We start from the raw sequence: 17,420 nt of genomic DNA, 5'->3' as shown, positions 1-17,420 counted from the left end.
GAGCTAAAGCATTGAACGTCTGCAGGTTTGCGTCGCTCTTGAGTAAGCGAGTCCAGAGAAACTCCAGACAGCCTCCCAATGCTACCGCCACAACTCAGCGACTGCAAACGAGAGAAATTAATGACGTCCATTAGAAGTCTAGGCACAAAGCGATGTGTTTTGAAAGATAAAAACAGGACTTTGTTGGAAGTACAAAGTCCACAGTAGCCTCAAACGTTTCTGCTCCCAGATCAAATACATTTCAAAATCAAGTCACTTGCTTCAGATCAAGACTTGAGGAGATGGGGTGGTTTGTCATTCAAGCCCGTTCAATATTGACTACACAGCAATTGTAAGTTTAGTGACTTAAATTAGAAAACATCAGTCACAATGATACAATTACAATAACATGTAAAAGTCTTTCCTTTAACAGTGATGTTTTTTGTCTGCCGTTTTTCAAAAAGTTACACAAACATCTTCAGAAACAGAAACTGTGTGAGGGGTTGCTGTAAAATGCACAACATTAATTGCAGAATGAAGCTTACATGTTATGCAGGCACTACAACACTGTTTTAATTGAAATTTAATTGAACAGTACCGATAAGTGTGCTTACCAGTCCTAAAGCGGCCGCTGAAGGAACTCTGGGTTCAGTCAACCAGAGCCAAAAGGTTTGATAATTGTCTGGAGGTGAGACGTTATTAAAGTAAAGTTTGTTCAATTGACAGTTGAGTGGATTAGAGAGATTTCATCCTGGATTCTCTGGTGAGCAACACTATTTGACGCATTAAGACAAAGGAAATTAATATTTAAAGCTCATAATTTTACTGTGCATAATGAAATTGTTCCCCCCTTTGAACCACACAGACGCACAATGCTTCTCAAGGTCTGACGTACGGTCTACTCCTCTCCCCAGTAGTGCAATTTGAGAAGAATGGAGAAGAATATTATACTTTTTTTTTTTTTTTTTTAATTATACATTTTTCAGTTCCAAGAGAAAACCGCACTGGAGACGCACAACAAACACACACAGGAGAGAGATCATCAGACAGTGCCTACAGTTAAACGTGGAGGTGGCAATGTGAGGGTTTGGGGTTGTTTTGCTGGCTCACAAACACGGGACCGAGTAAAAATAGAAGCTACATTTAAAAAGCAACGTAATCAGTCCAGTGTTATGCAATACCCTGGAGGAAGAAAACCTTGGTTTCGAATAAAGGAATGGCATTTGCTGATTAACGAACGAGAAGGGAAAAAAGCACCATGAATAATCAGAATTCTCATTAGCAGGGTTTGTGTAGATAACATTATGTACCTATTTTGCAGTTTCGGGAATTCTTTTGACGTCCGCTGCAGTTTTGCATAACAACCTTATGCTGTAAAGAAGGGTCTCTGATATTCTGTACAGCAAAACAGTACATTAGTGATAAATGAATTGTATGAATTAATACAAAATCAAATAAAAATACATATAAAAGACATGAACTGCACCACATCATTTTCTTAACTCCAGTTCCCAGTCAACTGTAACTTGAGGCCTAACACATAGTGACATAGACACGCGCTTAGAAATCAGCTTTTCTAACCAAAACAGAAGTTTTAATTTTATTTTCCCCCAACGGGCTAAATCTTCTTTTTCTTTCTACAGATCGTTTGATCGAGTGACGGCAATTATGAATGTGACGTCTCAGACTTTGAAATATGGAACAAAGCCTTCTCGGAGACAGGACAGAGAACATTAAAAGAAAAGAACAGAATAAATCCAGGTACTTTGATTTATATACAGGGAAATAAATAATACATATATAAATAAATGCATTCTGGGAGAGGGAGGCTTCCTCTAACATGCAAAAAGCAACTGCAAAGACTTTCAGGTGTTCCTGTTCTTTGATTGACCAGCATAAGAACACTATTGTCACTTATTTATATACAAATAAATGCCAACTAGGGGTGGTAGTGGACCAGCCTTTACCAGGGTAAAAAAGACAGAACATATATTCCAAAACGAAAGTCAGCAGCTTTTTTTCAAATGTATTTTATTGAAAATGAGTAGTAGATGCAAATAACAAAATAATGCAAATACATGAAATATAACAAAATAATGTAATGCATGGAAAATAAAAATAAATAAGATAGTGTTCATACAATACAAAACAAACCCCCCCAAAAATAAAAATAAAACACTGATAAGAAAACATGTGTAAACAACTTCACAAACAACAACAAAAAAAAGTGTACCGAGCACTTAGATTTTTTTTTTTGTTTTCTTTCGGTTTTGCAGAATGCTGATTAACATCGAGGTTTCCCAATCTGGCTACATTCCTGTATGGAGAACACTGGTACACAATGAGGCCTAACACCGAAACCTGGACACAGAAGAGTGGAAAATCGTCAGTTTTGGTCGTGTTGTTCGCTGTACTCTCTGTTCCTGTCTTCCGAAGTCTCACCATCAGTTTGGGATGTGCAAAATCAAAGATGTTCAGCCCGCGTCTCAAAGATGCCTCTAAGTTACTGTTTTGTGTGGTTTTCAATTCGTTTTGTTTCACTCCTGTTTTAATACCGGGCACTTAGTGACATCATACACTTGTATATCAAACAAAAAGAAACAGCACTTTATTTTATTCCTGGTACTTATTTTCACTATTGCTTCAATCTCTAAGTAAAGGAGAGCTATCGTGGCTGTCTTATCTACTGCACAAGGATACACAAGGAGAGGCCTGGGGGAAAAAAGGTTCTGGAAACCTTCAGATAGCTAAAGAAAGCAGCAAATTCTCTGAAGAGGAAATCTTTGTATATAAGAAAGACTCCAGCAAATGGGAAATAATTGTATTTTAACAACTAAACAAAGCAAGAACTATTAATTGGGGTTGCTACAGGCCTATATCGAAATTGTACAGTTGGGCTTTTTTACTAAACAATGGCGGCAGCAAATTTCATTTAGAAAGAAGACATCCCCGGTTATGCGTTTTTGGATGCTGAGCTACATACCGAGTTTCACATTGATTTGAAATCTTTGAAAAGGTTGCCGTCGTTTCCACAGAGTGGGAAAACAAAAAGTCACTTTTGTCAGCTTCAAGGCCACGCCCCCTCAGCCCCACACCCGGTCCACTCCTGCACCGAATCTGCATTTACATGTAAACGAGAAACTCAAAACAGACCAAGCTGAGTTTTATACTACAGTTGCTATAGCAGAGCCTCGAATGTCTTCTCAGTGCAAAAATAACTCGGGTTGTGCCAGGCTCCTGTCTAAAATACTGATAACTCCGTCCTAATGAAAAGTAAACATACATACTGCATTTATCTCTGTTATTTCCAGTTCACAAAAATAGTAGTTAACATGAGAAAAGAAAAATGAAACGTAATGATACAGAATGTCACTTTAGATCGTTTTCTTGTTCGTTTATATATGCACAAATATTTTCTTTAATCAGGCAGTCAGGATACCCCAAATGGTTTAAAACATATTGAAAATCGGTTCAGTTTACAATATGGATTCACAAATAATGTTTTCTGTCTTTTATTGTATTACTTTTATATTTTTAATTTATTATTTTCCCGAGCACCCCAAAAAGGTAAAACTTGCATGAGTTGAACTACCAGTCAACATGTTGTTTCACCACAGCATAATGCACTTCCATGGAACGAAGAAAAGGTGATGTTTTTTCTCGTAAAAAACAAAGTAGTTTCAAACACACGTGATACACTTGTAACCGCCGGATTGGGCGCATTACGCAGCCGCTGAAACTTGAGTCGCTATGGACACTGTAAGAGCAACGGACAAAGCTGTAAAACCAGTTGTGTAAGATGTTTGTAATTTGATTTTGTTATAGAAAAAACAGTTACATTTTCTTATTCTCAACTGCTACAACTGTAATGTTTTCGTACTACGTTTTCGTACTACTTGCACTGACAGTGAATAACCCTGTACTCCAAAAGATATTAATTTATATATTCATTGGCTGATCTCCATGGGATCAAATCCAAAAGTCAGATTATCTGAGACGGGGTAGCTGGTAGGTACATTTAGATGGCTGTTTTGCAATCGTCAGTGAAAAACTAATGAGAATTGGGAAGCTATGCACTAATGGCTTTGCGTAATGCTAGGTTTCTACATATGAGCAGACTGATACTCATAAATGGCGGGTTAGATCAAATTCAGGGGACGTCCGTTTCACCAGAGGATAAAGGTATCTGTCTTTGCTTTCCAAGGCAAGGAGGTTTTTTCCGGTGGACGTGTCATCACACCAAGAGGTTTCAAGCACAGGTGCGTTCCCAACCTCGCAATCTCCTCCAGTCACTGTTCCTTCCACCCATCCATATGTAACAAAAGGAAAATAAGTTCTACCAAGATTTTGTCCACATGTTGCACCTTTCTGTTGTCATCTGGAACTCTCCACAGTTGTGTCTCTATTGTGAGAGTTCCTTTAGAGAGGAGAGACTGCCTGTGCTTTGCGTCGATGCTCAGAACGAGGCGAATCCAAATAAAACGTCCGTCGTTTAACTGGGAATCCGCTTCACCGGACTTCCTGCAGGGGGCGCCACACTAGAGGTGTGGAACGATAATGCTGGGAGAGTCTGATCTGAGGGGCTGCAGGAATCCTAGATGTGAGGGTCTGGCAGTGTGCAAACAGGGACAAGTCTGATTTTAGTTTCCCCCCGTTTGTTTTCCATTTGCTGTAGAAGAACACGGATCTCGTATGGTCCTGCTTGCACGTTCCCTGTACATCTGAATGAGGCGAGAGGCGGGGGGGCAGGGATTTTGCTTCTTTCCTGGTAACAAAAACCCTCCCTTGGCCTTCGTGGGAGCAGTTGTGCGAATGCGACTGGAGACGGAAGTGGTCTCTCGTCAGGGGCCTAAACACGGTAAAGGGTATTTACATATACACACATAAGGTCATAGTGTAACAGCATTCCATGTATGTTGTCTCTAGGAGTGGCGGTGTTCGTGTCACTCCTGCGTGAGGGAGCTCTCCTCCTCACGTCCGGCGTTGAAGCGCTTGAAGTGGAGGCTGAAGTCGCGCTCGGACGGCATGCTGTCCTGCTCCGAGGAGGCTCTCGCCCCGCCCTGGCTGGACGCCACTGACCGCGGGCCCTGGGAGCTGGGGCTGGATCTCTGTTTGGGGAGGATGGGGCTGGTCAATCCCAAACTGCTCAGAGCGTCCAGAGTGCCGTCCGGGTCCACCATCACGTTGATAACTGGGGGAGGAATAAAATAAATAAATAACCCCCACACACAGACCAAGGGACAGACAACACAAGAGCTGGTTAATCCAATTCATTCTAATGGTCCCTGACAGAGTCCTGCCAAATTTGTGTTAAATCATCCCCAGCTAATACCCAATCAGTTGAGTGAACAATTAGTTCAATTAAGAGCTGGCAAAATATTTGGTACAGAGATATTGAGGCCAATTTACCAATTAAATAAATGGGATTGACATTCTAACGACCTCTGGCATAGAAAGAAAAAGGAGACAAACAGGAGAAAAAAACAATTCTAAGAGGATAAAGTGGAATTAAGGCTTCAATATATGTATGTATGTATTTATTTTAAGCAGTGACCAGAAATGAAGCACATAAGTAAAGGTGAGATGTGCTCAGGTCCTGCTATATCTATGATAGCTATGGTCTGCTTAGAAATGGCTCAAAACACAGGCCGGAAAAAGAGTACCACAGATGTCCGTGTTACCGGAACAAAATGAACTAGGAAGGAAGCTGCCCCGGACACTGAATTATAATTTTTGGTCTCCGTGGTGGCTTTTAAAAAGGTGAAAGCTTCAGAGGTGGGCCACATGAATAAACAATGACACACCAGTATCACTTCCAAACCCCTGGATGAGCCGACCGAGCCGGGGCAAATCCTGACAGGAAACCCTACTCCCCCAGGAGTGTTTTGCGGGCTTACCTTGAAGCTGCTTCTCCACTCTCTTCAGCTCCTGCAGGATTGATGAAATCTCCTGCCGGGCACAAAGGCAACGTGTTTGACAAGGAAGATTGAATGGGAGGGGAAAAAAAAAAAGGACAGGAAGAAAGAACACAACAGAAGGATCAGAGATAATGGACCTCAAAATATTGATTGTCAGTCTCCTGTTCACACTCATCCCTGAGAGACTCATTTAGTGCCGGCCCCCAAGTTGCATTTAGACGGAGAGGTGTGAATTCCTATCAACAGTATATTAAACATAATTGAATAACAACTGGTTTCATACTCCAGAGACACAATGGAGCCTTTAAAGCACAAGGAGAACAAATTTGATAACTGTATCAGATGTGTGAATTAAAAAAAAAAGCTAATTTTACCTACAGGAAAAAAAAAAAAAAAAGTTTGAACTTGACTAAGAACAAAAGCTCATCGTAGCTTTTTGGTGAATCGGAGCTAAGAAACCACTTTGACTCAACGTGTCAAAAGGCAGAACAAAAGAAATACATGTTGCATCCGAAAAGATTTTATATAAGTTAATATGATTACTACCTATTTCACTCTGGGTATTTGCCATCCTTTATGCAGGAGAGTAGACAGCTTTGTCTTTGACTGTATGAATGTGATCAGGCATTCATTTTTAACTCCTCACAACTCACAATTCCAACAAAAACACCTTCTGCAAAGATTTCTCTGTCCGCCATTTCAGGACAGGACCCTTTTAGCAAGAATTAAGCTCTTTCTCGGGTAACACACATTACTGTATAGGCAAACATCCTGTAGCTGTAGTTATGACTCCATAATGGCACAACTCTGTCTTGCTGCGCCAGAAATGTCAATACTGCAGCCCAGGAACCAAGGACTGAAATCCCAAGATGCATTTCCTGCTGTTTGCAGGTGGCTTACTAATGGATTGGAACAGTCGAAGAGTCCTCAAATAGCTTGTTTTGTTTCTTTTTTTCCTTATACTATAAAAGACTGTATGAGCAGGTATATACAGACAATGCCGTGCTTGTATCCCGCTACTAAGGACACCTGGGGATTTCAGAACAGCTTTGTTGTTCCTTCGACAGTCTCTGCAGAGGCTCCTCAGGAACACTTTGAAATGGAAGATAGGTATCAAATCAGTTTGCTAGCAACGCCATCACAACCCAGAACACCGCAAATGCACATTACGGAAATGAAACGACGCTAAAGTGCAAATTATACATTGCTCCTTTAGTACAACGTTGAGGTATAATATAAACAGCACTGAAAGTGAGAACTACAGTGTGCGCTCTTTAGTGTCAGACCACGATGCTAATCAGCCCCGGAGTCGTTTGCCACATTTTTACACTTTAGCATTGAATGCTTCTAGGCATTTTATTTTTCTCTTCAGCGCAGTAAACATTCATAGGTGTTGGACCGAATGACTGAAAGAAGAGACGTTTTAATCTGCCTGATTCTACGCCTTCGGGGAGAATTTCCTGTCCTTCTGCAAGAAATGAAGCAATATTCTCTCCGATTAATCTGGGCTCAGTACCCAACCCAAGGTCAGAGAAAAACACTCCCAGCTTATCTGCCTGCTGTTTAAAGCAATTCCCTCACGTCTCCCTTTATTGAGGGCCATCAGGATGGTGTCACAGGGGGAAAAAGTCACCCAAGGGGACCACGCCCAAAACTCAGACCCCGCTGTATTAAATGCGTATTTAAGTGAAATCAGTGCCTTCAGTGTGGAAGCTGTTGCAGAGGGATCAATCAATCATTCAGTGTCTGACCAGAACAAATCTTTATCTCCTGAGTAGGGGATGAGTAATGGAGGTAGAAGACACATTAATAGCGTCTTCTCACTGCCGGTGTGGTACTTTACAGGTCCTAGGAGATCTATGATCCGTCTGCAGCTAGTTCATCATCTTGACAACGTCATGCAGGAGCAAAAGTTTGAGGAAAGTTTCCTCTCCTGTCACTGGTGCACACAACAAATTACTGGTGACATCCTGGTTCTTTTATGATGTCCTTCCAAATCAGGTTAGTTTCTTTTGATTTTTGACAACTCGGCATGTTATATAAAACTGCAACAAAGGGAAAACTATTTCGACCAGGAAAAAAATGACATTAGGAGGAATTATAGTTAAAAGGAGATGGCAGGACATGGGGAGGCTTTTCAGTCTCCTAATGTCAGGACAGGGTTTGGACTCCAAATCCCCTCAGTCACACCCCTATCAGCGGTGCTACACACACAGACAGAACTGCGGGAGGTAAATAACTTTTTGTAACCTACAGGCACAGCAACCCATATTACTTTATTCTGGGCTTTAATGGAGCAAAATCACACAGACAGATCGGTGTTTTAGAGAAAGCTGCCGAGGTTCATCATATTTCACAGTACTAAATCGCAGCATGGAGCGGTTTCAAGGCTTGAGGGGGTAGTAGATCTCTGGGAATTTGCCTCCTCTGTTATTAATATTGCTCTATCTTTGCTGGATGATGCAAAAACAGGACCATAAAAAGAAGAGAAAAAAGTTCACACATGCTAACATCAAGTAATGACTGGGAAAAAACTAAACATAAAAAATATATAACAGTTATTTCTGGAAAGGCATTAGCAATTGCTGAATTTACATTTGTTTCTGATCTTAGTACACAAAGGACTGGTCCGTATCAAAACTTTGACCTACCAGCTATTTACAGACTCAAATTCCAGCCTTTTAAATCCAAATCACAGGTACCAAAACACCAGAAGGTCCTCTGTGTTCCACTAATATGACCTGACCAATTCTGAACATCTATTAATTTCTACCCTCCTTCACGGGCATTTAGTAGCTTGATGATTCAAGAGAAATTAAAACTCCAGTCGAATCTGAAGAGATCAAACGCTTTTCGGGAACAGAATGACGAGTCAGTTTCAACTCCGGGCTTCAATACACTTGCTGTAATGTGCTGTACTTGAGAAGCAAGTTAAAGTCTTTATTTAGGCCCGATTTTACTACAAAAAATACCTTCCCATATTAACTCTAATGTCTTTTTTAAGCTCCTTTACCATCAAATATTTATGCTGTAGTGGAATGTAAATGCAGAGCTGTAAACCTTAAGTGAGTCTTTAATGCATCGTTTAGCATCAAGCATAAGTGATTGACATCAATACGCGTGTCAAGTTAGTTTTTTTTTTTTCTTACATCTTGCTCCAAGCAGTTATCAGACAAAATGTAATCATATGAATTGAAGTAGAGGGGGCTGGATGACAATATGAGTGGCTGAAATAGTCCAACCCTCGAGCCTTTTCATCGCAGGCCAAAATTGTCTAAAAATGTGAGGCATTCTGTCCAACTGAAAAGCGGTGGTCATCTTTTTATTATTTTTTGCGGTAATTGTCACTTATTAGCTCGCAGTTATGGCAGGAGATGGATCTGCTATCTCTGCCCACGACTAAGAGTCATTTTACAGCCCTTATTGAATAATGGATTTCACAGAGAATGGAAGAGCCTCCTCGGTTTTGCTAGGAGGAAATTTCAGCAGCGCACTTGGCAGAAACAGACCCATAAATTGGATTGACAAGAGCTGCAGTTTGTACCAGCAGGTTCCCACACTACTATTCAATACAATTGGTTTACAGTTATGTTAGAAAGCCACTGCAAAGCATCATGGATAAATGCTGTCAATATGTCTACAAGTGATACCACACTCTGACCCGTAAATTGAAATTGTTATTTTTCTTTGTTTTGTTTTCTGGACATAACTTGGGAATGCAGAGAAAAAGATAAAAGAACATTTAATATAGATATGATTGCAGTAAAATCTATTTTGCTCCAGGGATGCTTACACTGATGCAATATAATGGACAATACCACTGGTTGCACCATTCCAAGCAACATAGTTTTTGGATTAATTCAATGGCTGCACTAAAATGTCTAAAATGTCTGTCGCAGATAAGTGTGCAATTCATGAAACTAAATATCATAGGACTTATTTTATGAACTTCACATACAAAATCATTTTTTTAAATACTATAATGTTTAACATACATGTATAAAATAAAACTTGAGCTTGGGTGTATGACTTGTTCAAATCCATTTTTTTTTTTTTTTTCAAAGCCTCGCCAACAGAGTTATATTATTCTTACAAAATAAAGAACTTTGAAGAGTCTAAAGTCATGATCAATCAAAATTCAAAAACACGGTTTTCCTCAAGCAATAGTGCCAACAAAAACAAGTGATTGTGGACATTGCAGTCTGGGGGCCAAACTAATCCATCAGTGCTGTGTCGAATCTGTCAGTTCGAGAAAAAAAAAAAAAAAATGACGGAGGACATAGTGAATATTTTCTCCTTTCATCAAATTAGGAAAACGAAACTTGTCTGTGAAAGTGACAGATCCATTTGTTCATTTGTAAGCTCGCGATCACATGACCCTGGCAAAAACTGAAACCAGCTTTTGTGCCAACTCTCCCAACCGCCGATAGGAACGGATATTCCACAATGATCGCACATAACGATAATGATGCGTATAACGTGACTTTATGGGTGTATGGGGATAGGAATTCATGTTAATTTTGCCGGGTGTGAGCAGGAGTGATAAAACATTGGGGGGCATCCATTGCAACCAGACTCCATGTTGAGTTCACAAAATTATGAAAACCAAAGACAAATATAGAACCCCCACCCCCAAAAAATATAACCGATATAACATTTTTTATTTATGTACATTGTTAACAGACATATTCTATTTGTACATGCGACGCGAGTTCCATTTACTTTTTTGTTTGATGGTTAGTTCATTGTGGAACTGCCTCCAAGAATTATTGCCCCATTTATCTTCCATGTATGTAATATAATTATTATTATAAAAATAACAATAATGTGTGCATAAGTATATCCAGGAAATGACTGGCAATTATGTTAATCAAAACTGGAAAAATGTACATGTGCATGTACCTAACTCCAAAAGTATACGACAGTACGGGATGCCGTGAGACTACAATATGCACAGTATGCGTCGACTGCAATTTGCGTATCGCAGTTTTACTTCCCATCAAGTTGTTTTCCTTCGCCCCTTACTGTAAAGTTGTGAATATTGCTCCCATCATTATATGACATCTCATCTCAGCCTACTTGATACGTCTACTTTTTCAATGCTTGTTCCTAGTGCTGCCACCTACTGTGCTTCTCGGGAACTGGGTGTTGTACTGCGGCAGGTTTTTACAGACAATCCGGCCTGTTTCTGGTCGGCTGGTTTCCGGGCTGAGAATCTAAAAACATAGGTGGCGTTATGGACTACTTTAGGATGTAGTTTCACCAGATCGGTAGGGATGTTCCCTTCATAAACAAGAACAATGTCAGTATAATCTGAATACGTCTCTGTGGTTTGTTTTTATTTAATTCCACCTTCCCATTATAGCGTTGTTTTTGTAGAAAATTGTATATTAGCATTTGTAAAACCATTAAATGTTACCTCAGAAGAAGAAGAGAAAGAAGACAACTTATTGAGATAGCAAGAGCCACACTACTCAAGAAAAAAATGAAAACACTTCTTCTCACCTTATTTGAAGTTTTAAGCAGTGGCATATCACTCTCCGCTCGCAATTTATTCTCGATTTCATCCCAGTTCCTGTCCTTGTCCTTAAATAGTATCCTAGAATGGACACAATGAAAACAATTAGTGTAGAAATCCGGTGAAGTAAAAGCCTGCTTAGAGCTTCATACATGTTACAATTTAAGCCAATCATAATTGCAATTAAAAAAAAAACAAAAAAACAATTTGAGAGATTTTAAACGAGTCAGAAATATGATTGTGACCTTTATGAATATTTTACATAGTTCATGCAGGAAAATAAATACTGCTGTGTTTGACTGTGCTACTGCAGCTACCAAGGTGTGTAGCTTGACACACGTGGTATTTTAATGAAGTACAATGATAATTGAATATTATCGTCCATTACAATTGTGAAATATGGACATTCAAGACCGAATTCAATAAGCAGTAACGTTGAGGGTATTAGGTTTTCACGATAATGTATTTTCTTCATTCAATCGTTTTGATAAGGAAAACATTGTTCACACATTTCACATTCCCACCTACAATTACATCTAATTAATTAAGTGTTTAAATGCTTTAAGTATCAAAATCTATTATTCATTCTGCCCCACTGCCTGTCAGTAGGGGGTATATCAGCTACCTTTAGCACTGCATACAGATTCTCACAATTTGTGTAACTCTTCATGTCGAGACATTATTTGTATTCGCATATCATACGAGTATCAGACGCCATATTCATCAGCCATCATCGCCCTGGCGGTTTGATTTTTGACATTTGGAATACTAATCAATATTTTCTCAATATATACCTGCTTTGGTTTTAGTTTTGTACTTAAATTATCAGTACTTTCTCAGTCAAATCAAATTAATTGAAACATAAGTGCTTGATTGGAAACAAGTAAAAGTATAACAAAACTAGAGCAGGCACGTGTGTCTTTTTACTATTGTCTGGCTTTGTCCAAATACAAAAATGGGAATTCATTATATAAACCATTAGAAAATACTATTTTACAGCACGAACCGAAGTGTGAGACACAATATTCATTTGAGATATCATCATCTCCCGCTGCATGTGTATTAATGATAAAGATCACCTCTATCTTACCATGATCATTAAAAGAGTTATCTTTACGATGTGGTGATACTTTTAATCCACACTTAGTTTCCTATGATGATCATAAAAGCCATTACCTGATTTTGCCCGCTGTTTTGTCCACAGATTGCCTAATTTTCGACGAGAGCTGAGCAACAGATGTCAGCAGCAGACTGTCCAAGACCGCCTGAGGAGAAGAAATGCTCAGGTTAGAGATATATCATCCATAACCTCAAACGAGCAACATCACAGGGCGAGGAGAACGAAAAGGTCAAACTGCTCTTTTACAGTCCAGGAGTATTTATTACCACTGATGCTAATTTCTAGTCCAGTCTTATCAGCACTTACTACAGCTTTACTTTTACAACTACGCTCTGAAAAATCCCTCAAGGTCAAACTGCAATATCCTTTTCTTTCCTCCTCTATCATCTGTGAAAAGGTGCTTAAAAATATGATTTGCTAGTTCCAGCACCGAGTTAAACTTTTTCTGGCGGGCCACCATTCATTTTTTTAATAAAACAGTTGCTGCAGTCATATTTTTCCCCCCGTAAAATATATACACAGTCTGTAAAACCACGCTTCATAAATCAGACACCCTGTTGCAGAAAATGTATTGGCAACAAATCAGTGACAATACTGCTGCTGTTATGCTGTACCCTAGAAAGGCAGATGAAATGGATTGGTTAGTGATGCGTGAACAGGTGTGTTTTCAGAAATTAAAAAAGTTTGCAAATGTGAGGACTTGGGAATGCCATTTACTGTTGCTGGGAGGGTAGTTCTTCACCTAGAACTATATGGGTCAGGCAAACTTATTACAAATGCAATATGTCAGAGCTGACACAAGTGTCTAGCTCAGGCAAGAATGGAAACCATCTCTTCTTAGCAGACTAAGCAACTGTTTGTGTCTAGTTAAAATTAATTTGGTTATTTGAGCATCTCCACTACAAATTGTGTTGGTGTGTTGGAATCGACTTGAATCAAATATTCTCAGGCCTTATGAAAAGAATGCTTCAGCCATTCTTTCCATGAAGGCTGTGACTAAATTGCCTGGGTTTGGGATCCGTTTTCTTCTTCTGCGGGTTCGACCAATCTTCCGGGGGAGATGGAAGAGAAACTAATTAAGATGAAATGCGAGAACAGATCGAAGTAATGTTTTGGCATCTGTTCTCTCCCAAATGTCTGCCTCTCAACAGCACAGCAGTTCCCAGAGCTTTACATTTGCAGGAGAGATGCTCCGACTGAGTATTCATGTACTCCTGTTTTTTTAATCCTTCAGACTAGCAATATTGTTGCAAAAGCACAGAACAAAATCCATTTCAGATGCCAAATTGGGAGTGCCCAAGTAAAAAAAAAAAAAAAATCAATCTGAGTTAGACGAGAAGGAGCAGCTACAGAACTAAAACTGAGAATAAATCCAATATACTGGACAAAGACCTATTCACATCCACAAAACCACCTCTCAACTACAGGGTGAAATATTTGGGTTCCACATAAATTGAAGTTATCTAACATTTTATTTTCCTCACTAGTACATGTTTTATATGTTCTGTAAGAATCAAGTTGCGTTGTATCCCCGAGTTGCATAACGCCCGTCTAAATTTGATTGAAATCTGAATAAGCTAAGATAAGAAATGCATAGTTTTCTTGGTTCTGTTAAAATTGTGCCCTTTTGTATCTGGTGAAAACCAGATCAGCTGAAGTTTTGATTGATGCTCAGAATGAATCAGATGAGTTTTGTGTATTTTTATAGCTTTTTTAAATGTAGAACTTTAGTCTGCAAGATCGTCCAATCCCTAACCTTGTCATCCACATTGCCTGGCAACAATCCTTATTTGAGATGTTATTCGTTATTGTGTGCAAACTGAAGTTCCCTGTTCTGGGGTGCGCTGATAAGCTTAGACAAAAACTCATTTTCTCTTTGATCTGGCAGAGTTTCTGTCCCTGAAAGGCAGAGATTCCACTGTTCTCTTCCTATTACTGCTGAAACCACTATATAAAATAATCTCAGCTCAAAATACTGATTTTCAGTGTGTGCTGTGATAGGATCACATTTGGATGGAAAGAGCGCCCCCTTCTGGAAGTTACTGCAACTCTGGAAATGTGACATCTGTACGCAACCGTTAAGTTTTATAACTTTTATAATTGTCTGTTCATCAGTTTTGAAGACACAACCATAGAGTGTAATTATATCAGCGCAATACAAACAATGCAAGAAAGAAAACACCACTGACCCACCCCAAACAAACTAAAAACAAAGAACAAAATAAAAAACAGACCACGGACAGAAAGCAGTTAATCCTCAAAGCACCATATCATTCCTGTTCACAAGAGCGCATATGGATATCACATTACCCTTCTGAGGAGTAACGGTAAGAAAACACGCAAGGTGGGCTCTTACTTCGTCTCGGTTCCACGTCCTCCTCCGAATAGCAGCCTGGGGGTCGGGGGCGTCCGAGGAGCGCGGCCGCAGCTCCACAGGCCGGCCGTTGATCTCCGGCGCCTTGTTCTGCACCACCGGGGGAATCTTCCGGAAGTTCAGGCTCTCGTCGAACACACGGTCCACCAGCTAGAGCGAAGGGAGAGCACAGGGGAGCCATGAAATAAGGGCCGAGATGCACCCTGGTGCTGGGAGTCTCTTCTGGAAACGGGTTAGAGCTGTGGAGCTGCACGGACCAGTTACTCATTCACTCGGAATCAGTCTCTGGCAGAAATAAGATGATGCCGCTCCGGTTAGTTTAATTTTGCAGTGATAAAAGTAGGATACTGTAATAATAGTCAGTTCCTATATATGTTTATTTATCCATCCCCTGAGCTATCATATAAATCATTAAAATCATATATATTTAAAATTCTAATCATTATGCGGTATTTAAGAATACAATATTAACCCTTAAGGTGATATTGTGTTTTGTGCTTAAATGTAATCTGCAATTTTCTTTTTTAATTCACAACAATGACTCAGCGTATTAACAAGCCCCTCCCCCTCGGTTCATTAGGTCATGTTCATCTTAAAGTTTTAGATTCCTGCATTTGTTCTGGACTCTCCTGCCTTTTCTCATTAAAATCAAGCATATGCAGGATATCAAAAACTTGGCGTGAGCAGCATGATTTTATTTCTGCAGATCAGGGTGCGTTAGTTTGCATAATGTAATTTGAGGTAAAGACGACTCCAGAAAATGGTCACTATGATTGAGTATAATACAAAAAAAACACAGCATATTGTAACATAATTATTGTATTCTTGTTTTAACTCGAAAGTTTACCAAAATCTGTCATGTATCTCTTACAATTTAAAACCTGGTATCAAAATGATACCTGATAATATTCTCAATATCAAGACAAAAGCCCCTGACTGGAAGTTCCTATTTTGCTTTATTAAAACTGATCTCTACCTGGGTTAACACCCCCTGCAAATGAAGCATGAAAAATGTTTGATGGAAGAAAAACAAATAAACAACATTTAAAAAAAGGTACAATTGACAGATTTTGGTCACACTCTCAGAGACACAAATGAATCAACGGATACATCATTGTGATTAGAATCTGTTATTGACAGAAATAATAATTACAAAGAGAAATAATAAAGGAAATGGAAATTAAAATATTGATGCACATGGTCAGTGAAATGAGATCTATAAAAATGTAGGAAACAGCTGTACTTCCCCGTTTCAACTTCAGTTTATGCCGCCATCTAAATGGCAAACACACATGAAAAAACCTAAAGGGTCACTGGAGTAGAAAACAAAAACAAACGTTATTTCCGTATATGTTCAACTACTGTTTAAAAATAGTTAAAACAAATCTCTTTAGTCTTCAGGAGAAGAGAGTATCAGATTAATTGATATCTAATGCCTATTGGCTATTAGGGAACACAAAAAATAGTCTATTGATGATGAGTCCCAGTTTCAAAATGGTTTCAAGAGGAATTTACCTTTGATATCTGTGAACATCTTCATTTTCCATTACAATAAATTCCTCCCATCCATTGACGCTACTTTGGCTGACATCACAGTCCACTAACTCCAGCGAAGTAATTGATCTCCACATTCCCAAACTGATCATGTGTTTTGAGACTTGCTGAATGTGGAATTATTATAAAAATAGTGTCTTCACACACACACGCACACATTTATTATCTTTACAGTATTATGAAATAAGAAGGAATAAGATACTAGAAATTACAGAAGACATTCTTCCACTGTGGAAAAAGAGATATCTGTAACCTAACGACTCTTTAGGTTTTTTCATGTGTATTCTGAGCATCATGTACTAGCTTTAAGCATGACTTCTCTACAGACATCCATTTTATCTACAAACAAGGCCAAACTTTGCACCCACAGTGTAGGCACAAGGGGTTCAGAGTTTTCCTTATTTTGATTAAGAATATCTCAATAGAGATCTGAACAGAGGATTCAAGCTGTGGGGGGCAGGAAGAGTAAAATCCTTGGTTTTCATCTGACTGAATGAGTTCAATTCACAATTCAGAGGGGGTCCTCTTTTACAATCGCCACAGACAGTCGAAAACCAGGGGAGAACTGCGTTTCTGTGACCGACGACAGAGCTACATTTTTATAAAGGTGAGGGTTTGACTAATTAAAGGCTAAAGCAAAGGAGAGCAAAGCAAAGAGGAGACTAAGCGGAGGAGGGGGAAGGGAGAAATAAAGAAAAAGAAAGAACCTTGGCTGTGCCTTCCTGAGACGGCCCTACCTCTTCCCTGGTGTCAATGGCGGACCCTGGGGTGGTCGCTGCAGTGCTTACTGTGGTGCTGGGCGCGGTGCCCGAGGAGCTGACCGAGTCAATCTCTCCTGCCACGTCGTGGATCTCCCGGGCCAGGATGGCCAGGTCCTTGGCCAGGTCTTGGCTGATCCTGCGTACACAGGGAAATAACCTATTACACATCAGACGGGGTCCTGCAAATGGGGGGTGT

At 39.6% G+C, this 17,420-nt stretch overlaps 1 protein-coding gene across 10 annotated transcripts in view; it reads right to left on the bottom strand.

Annotated features, from left to right (window-relative positions):
- Positions 1 to 2,291: 2,291 nt before the first annotated feature.
- cep170aa (centrosomal protein 170Aa) overlaps positions 2,292 to 17,420 on the bottom strand; it is an 80,230-nt gene continuing 65,101 nt past the window's right edge. For 2 of the 10 annotated variants that reach the window (XM_066696457.1, XM_066696458.1), the window contains exons 14-20: positions 17,171 to 17,381; positions 14,892 to 15,059; positions 12,592 to 12,680; positions 11,403 to 11,496; positions 11,024 to 11,113; positions 5,877 to 5,928; positions 2,292 to 5,170 (exon numbers count right to left, since the gene is read on the bottom strand). In XM_066696457.1, the coding sequence (XP_066552554.1) occupies positions 4,923 to 5,170; positions 5,877 to 5,928; positions 11,024 to 11,113; positions 11,403 to 11,496; positions 12,592 to 12,680; positions 14,892 to 15,059; positions 17,171 to 17,381 (952 nt within the window). In that variant the 3' untranslated portion in view covers positions 2,292 to 4,922. The remainder of the gene's footprint in view (positions 5,171 to 5,876; positions 5,929 to 11,023; positions 11,114 to 11,402; positions 11,497 to 12,591; positions 12,681 to 14,891; positions 15,060 to 17,170; positions 17,382 to 17,420) is intronic. The other 8 variants (XM_066696460.1, XM_066696461.1, XM_066696459.1 and 5 more) reach the window with 8 other exon arrangements.

This window comes from Amia ocellicauda, chromosome 23 (assembly GCF_036373705.1).
Source record: "Amia ocellicauda isolate fAmiCal2 chromosome 23, fAmiCal2.hap1, whole genome shotgun sequence".
Classification (NCBI taxonomy): Eukaryota; Metazoa; Chordata; class Actinopteri; order Amiiformes; family Amiidae; genus Amia; species Amia ocellicauda.
Note: the sequence above shows the minus strand (reverse complement) of the source record. Positions and strands in the feature narration are given on the sequence as shown.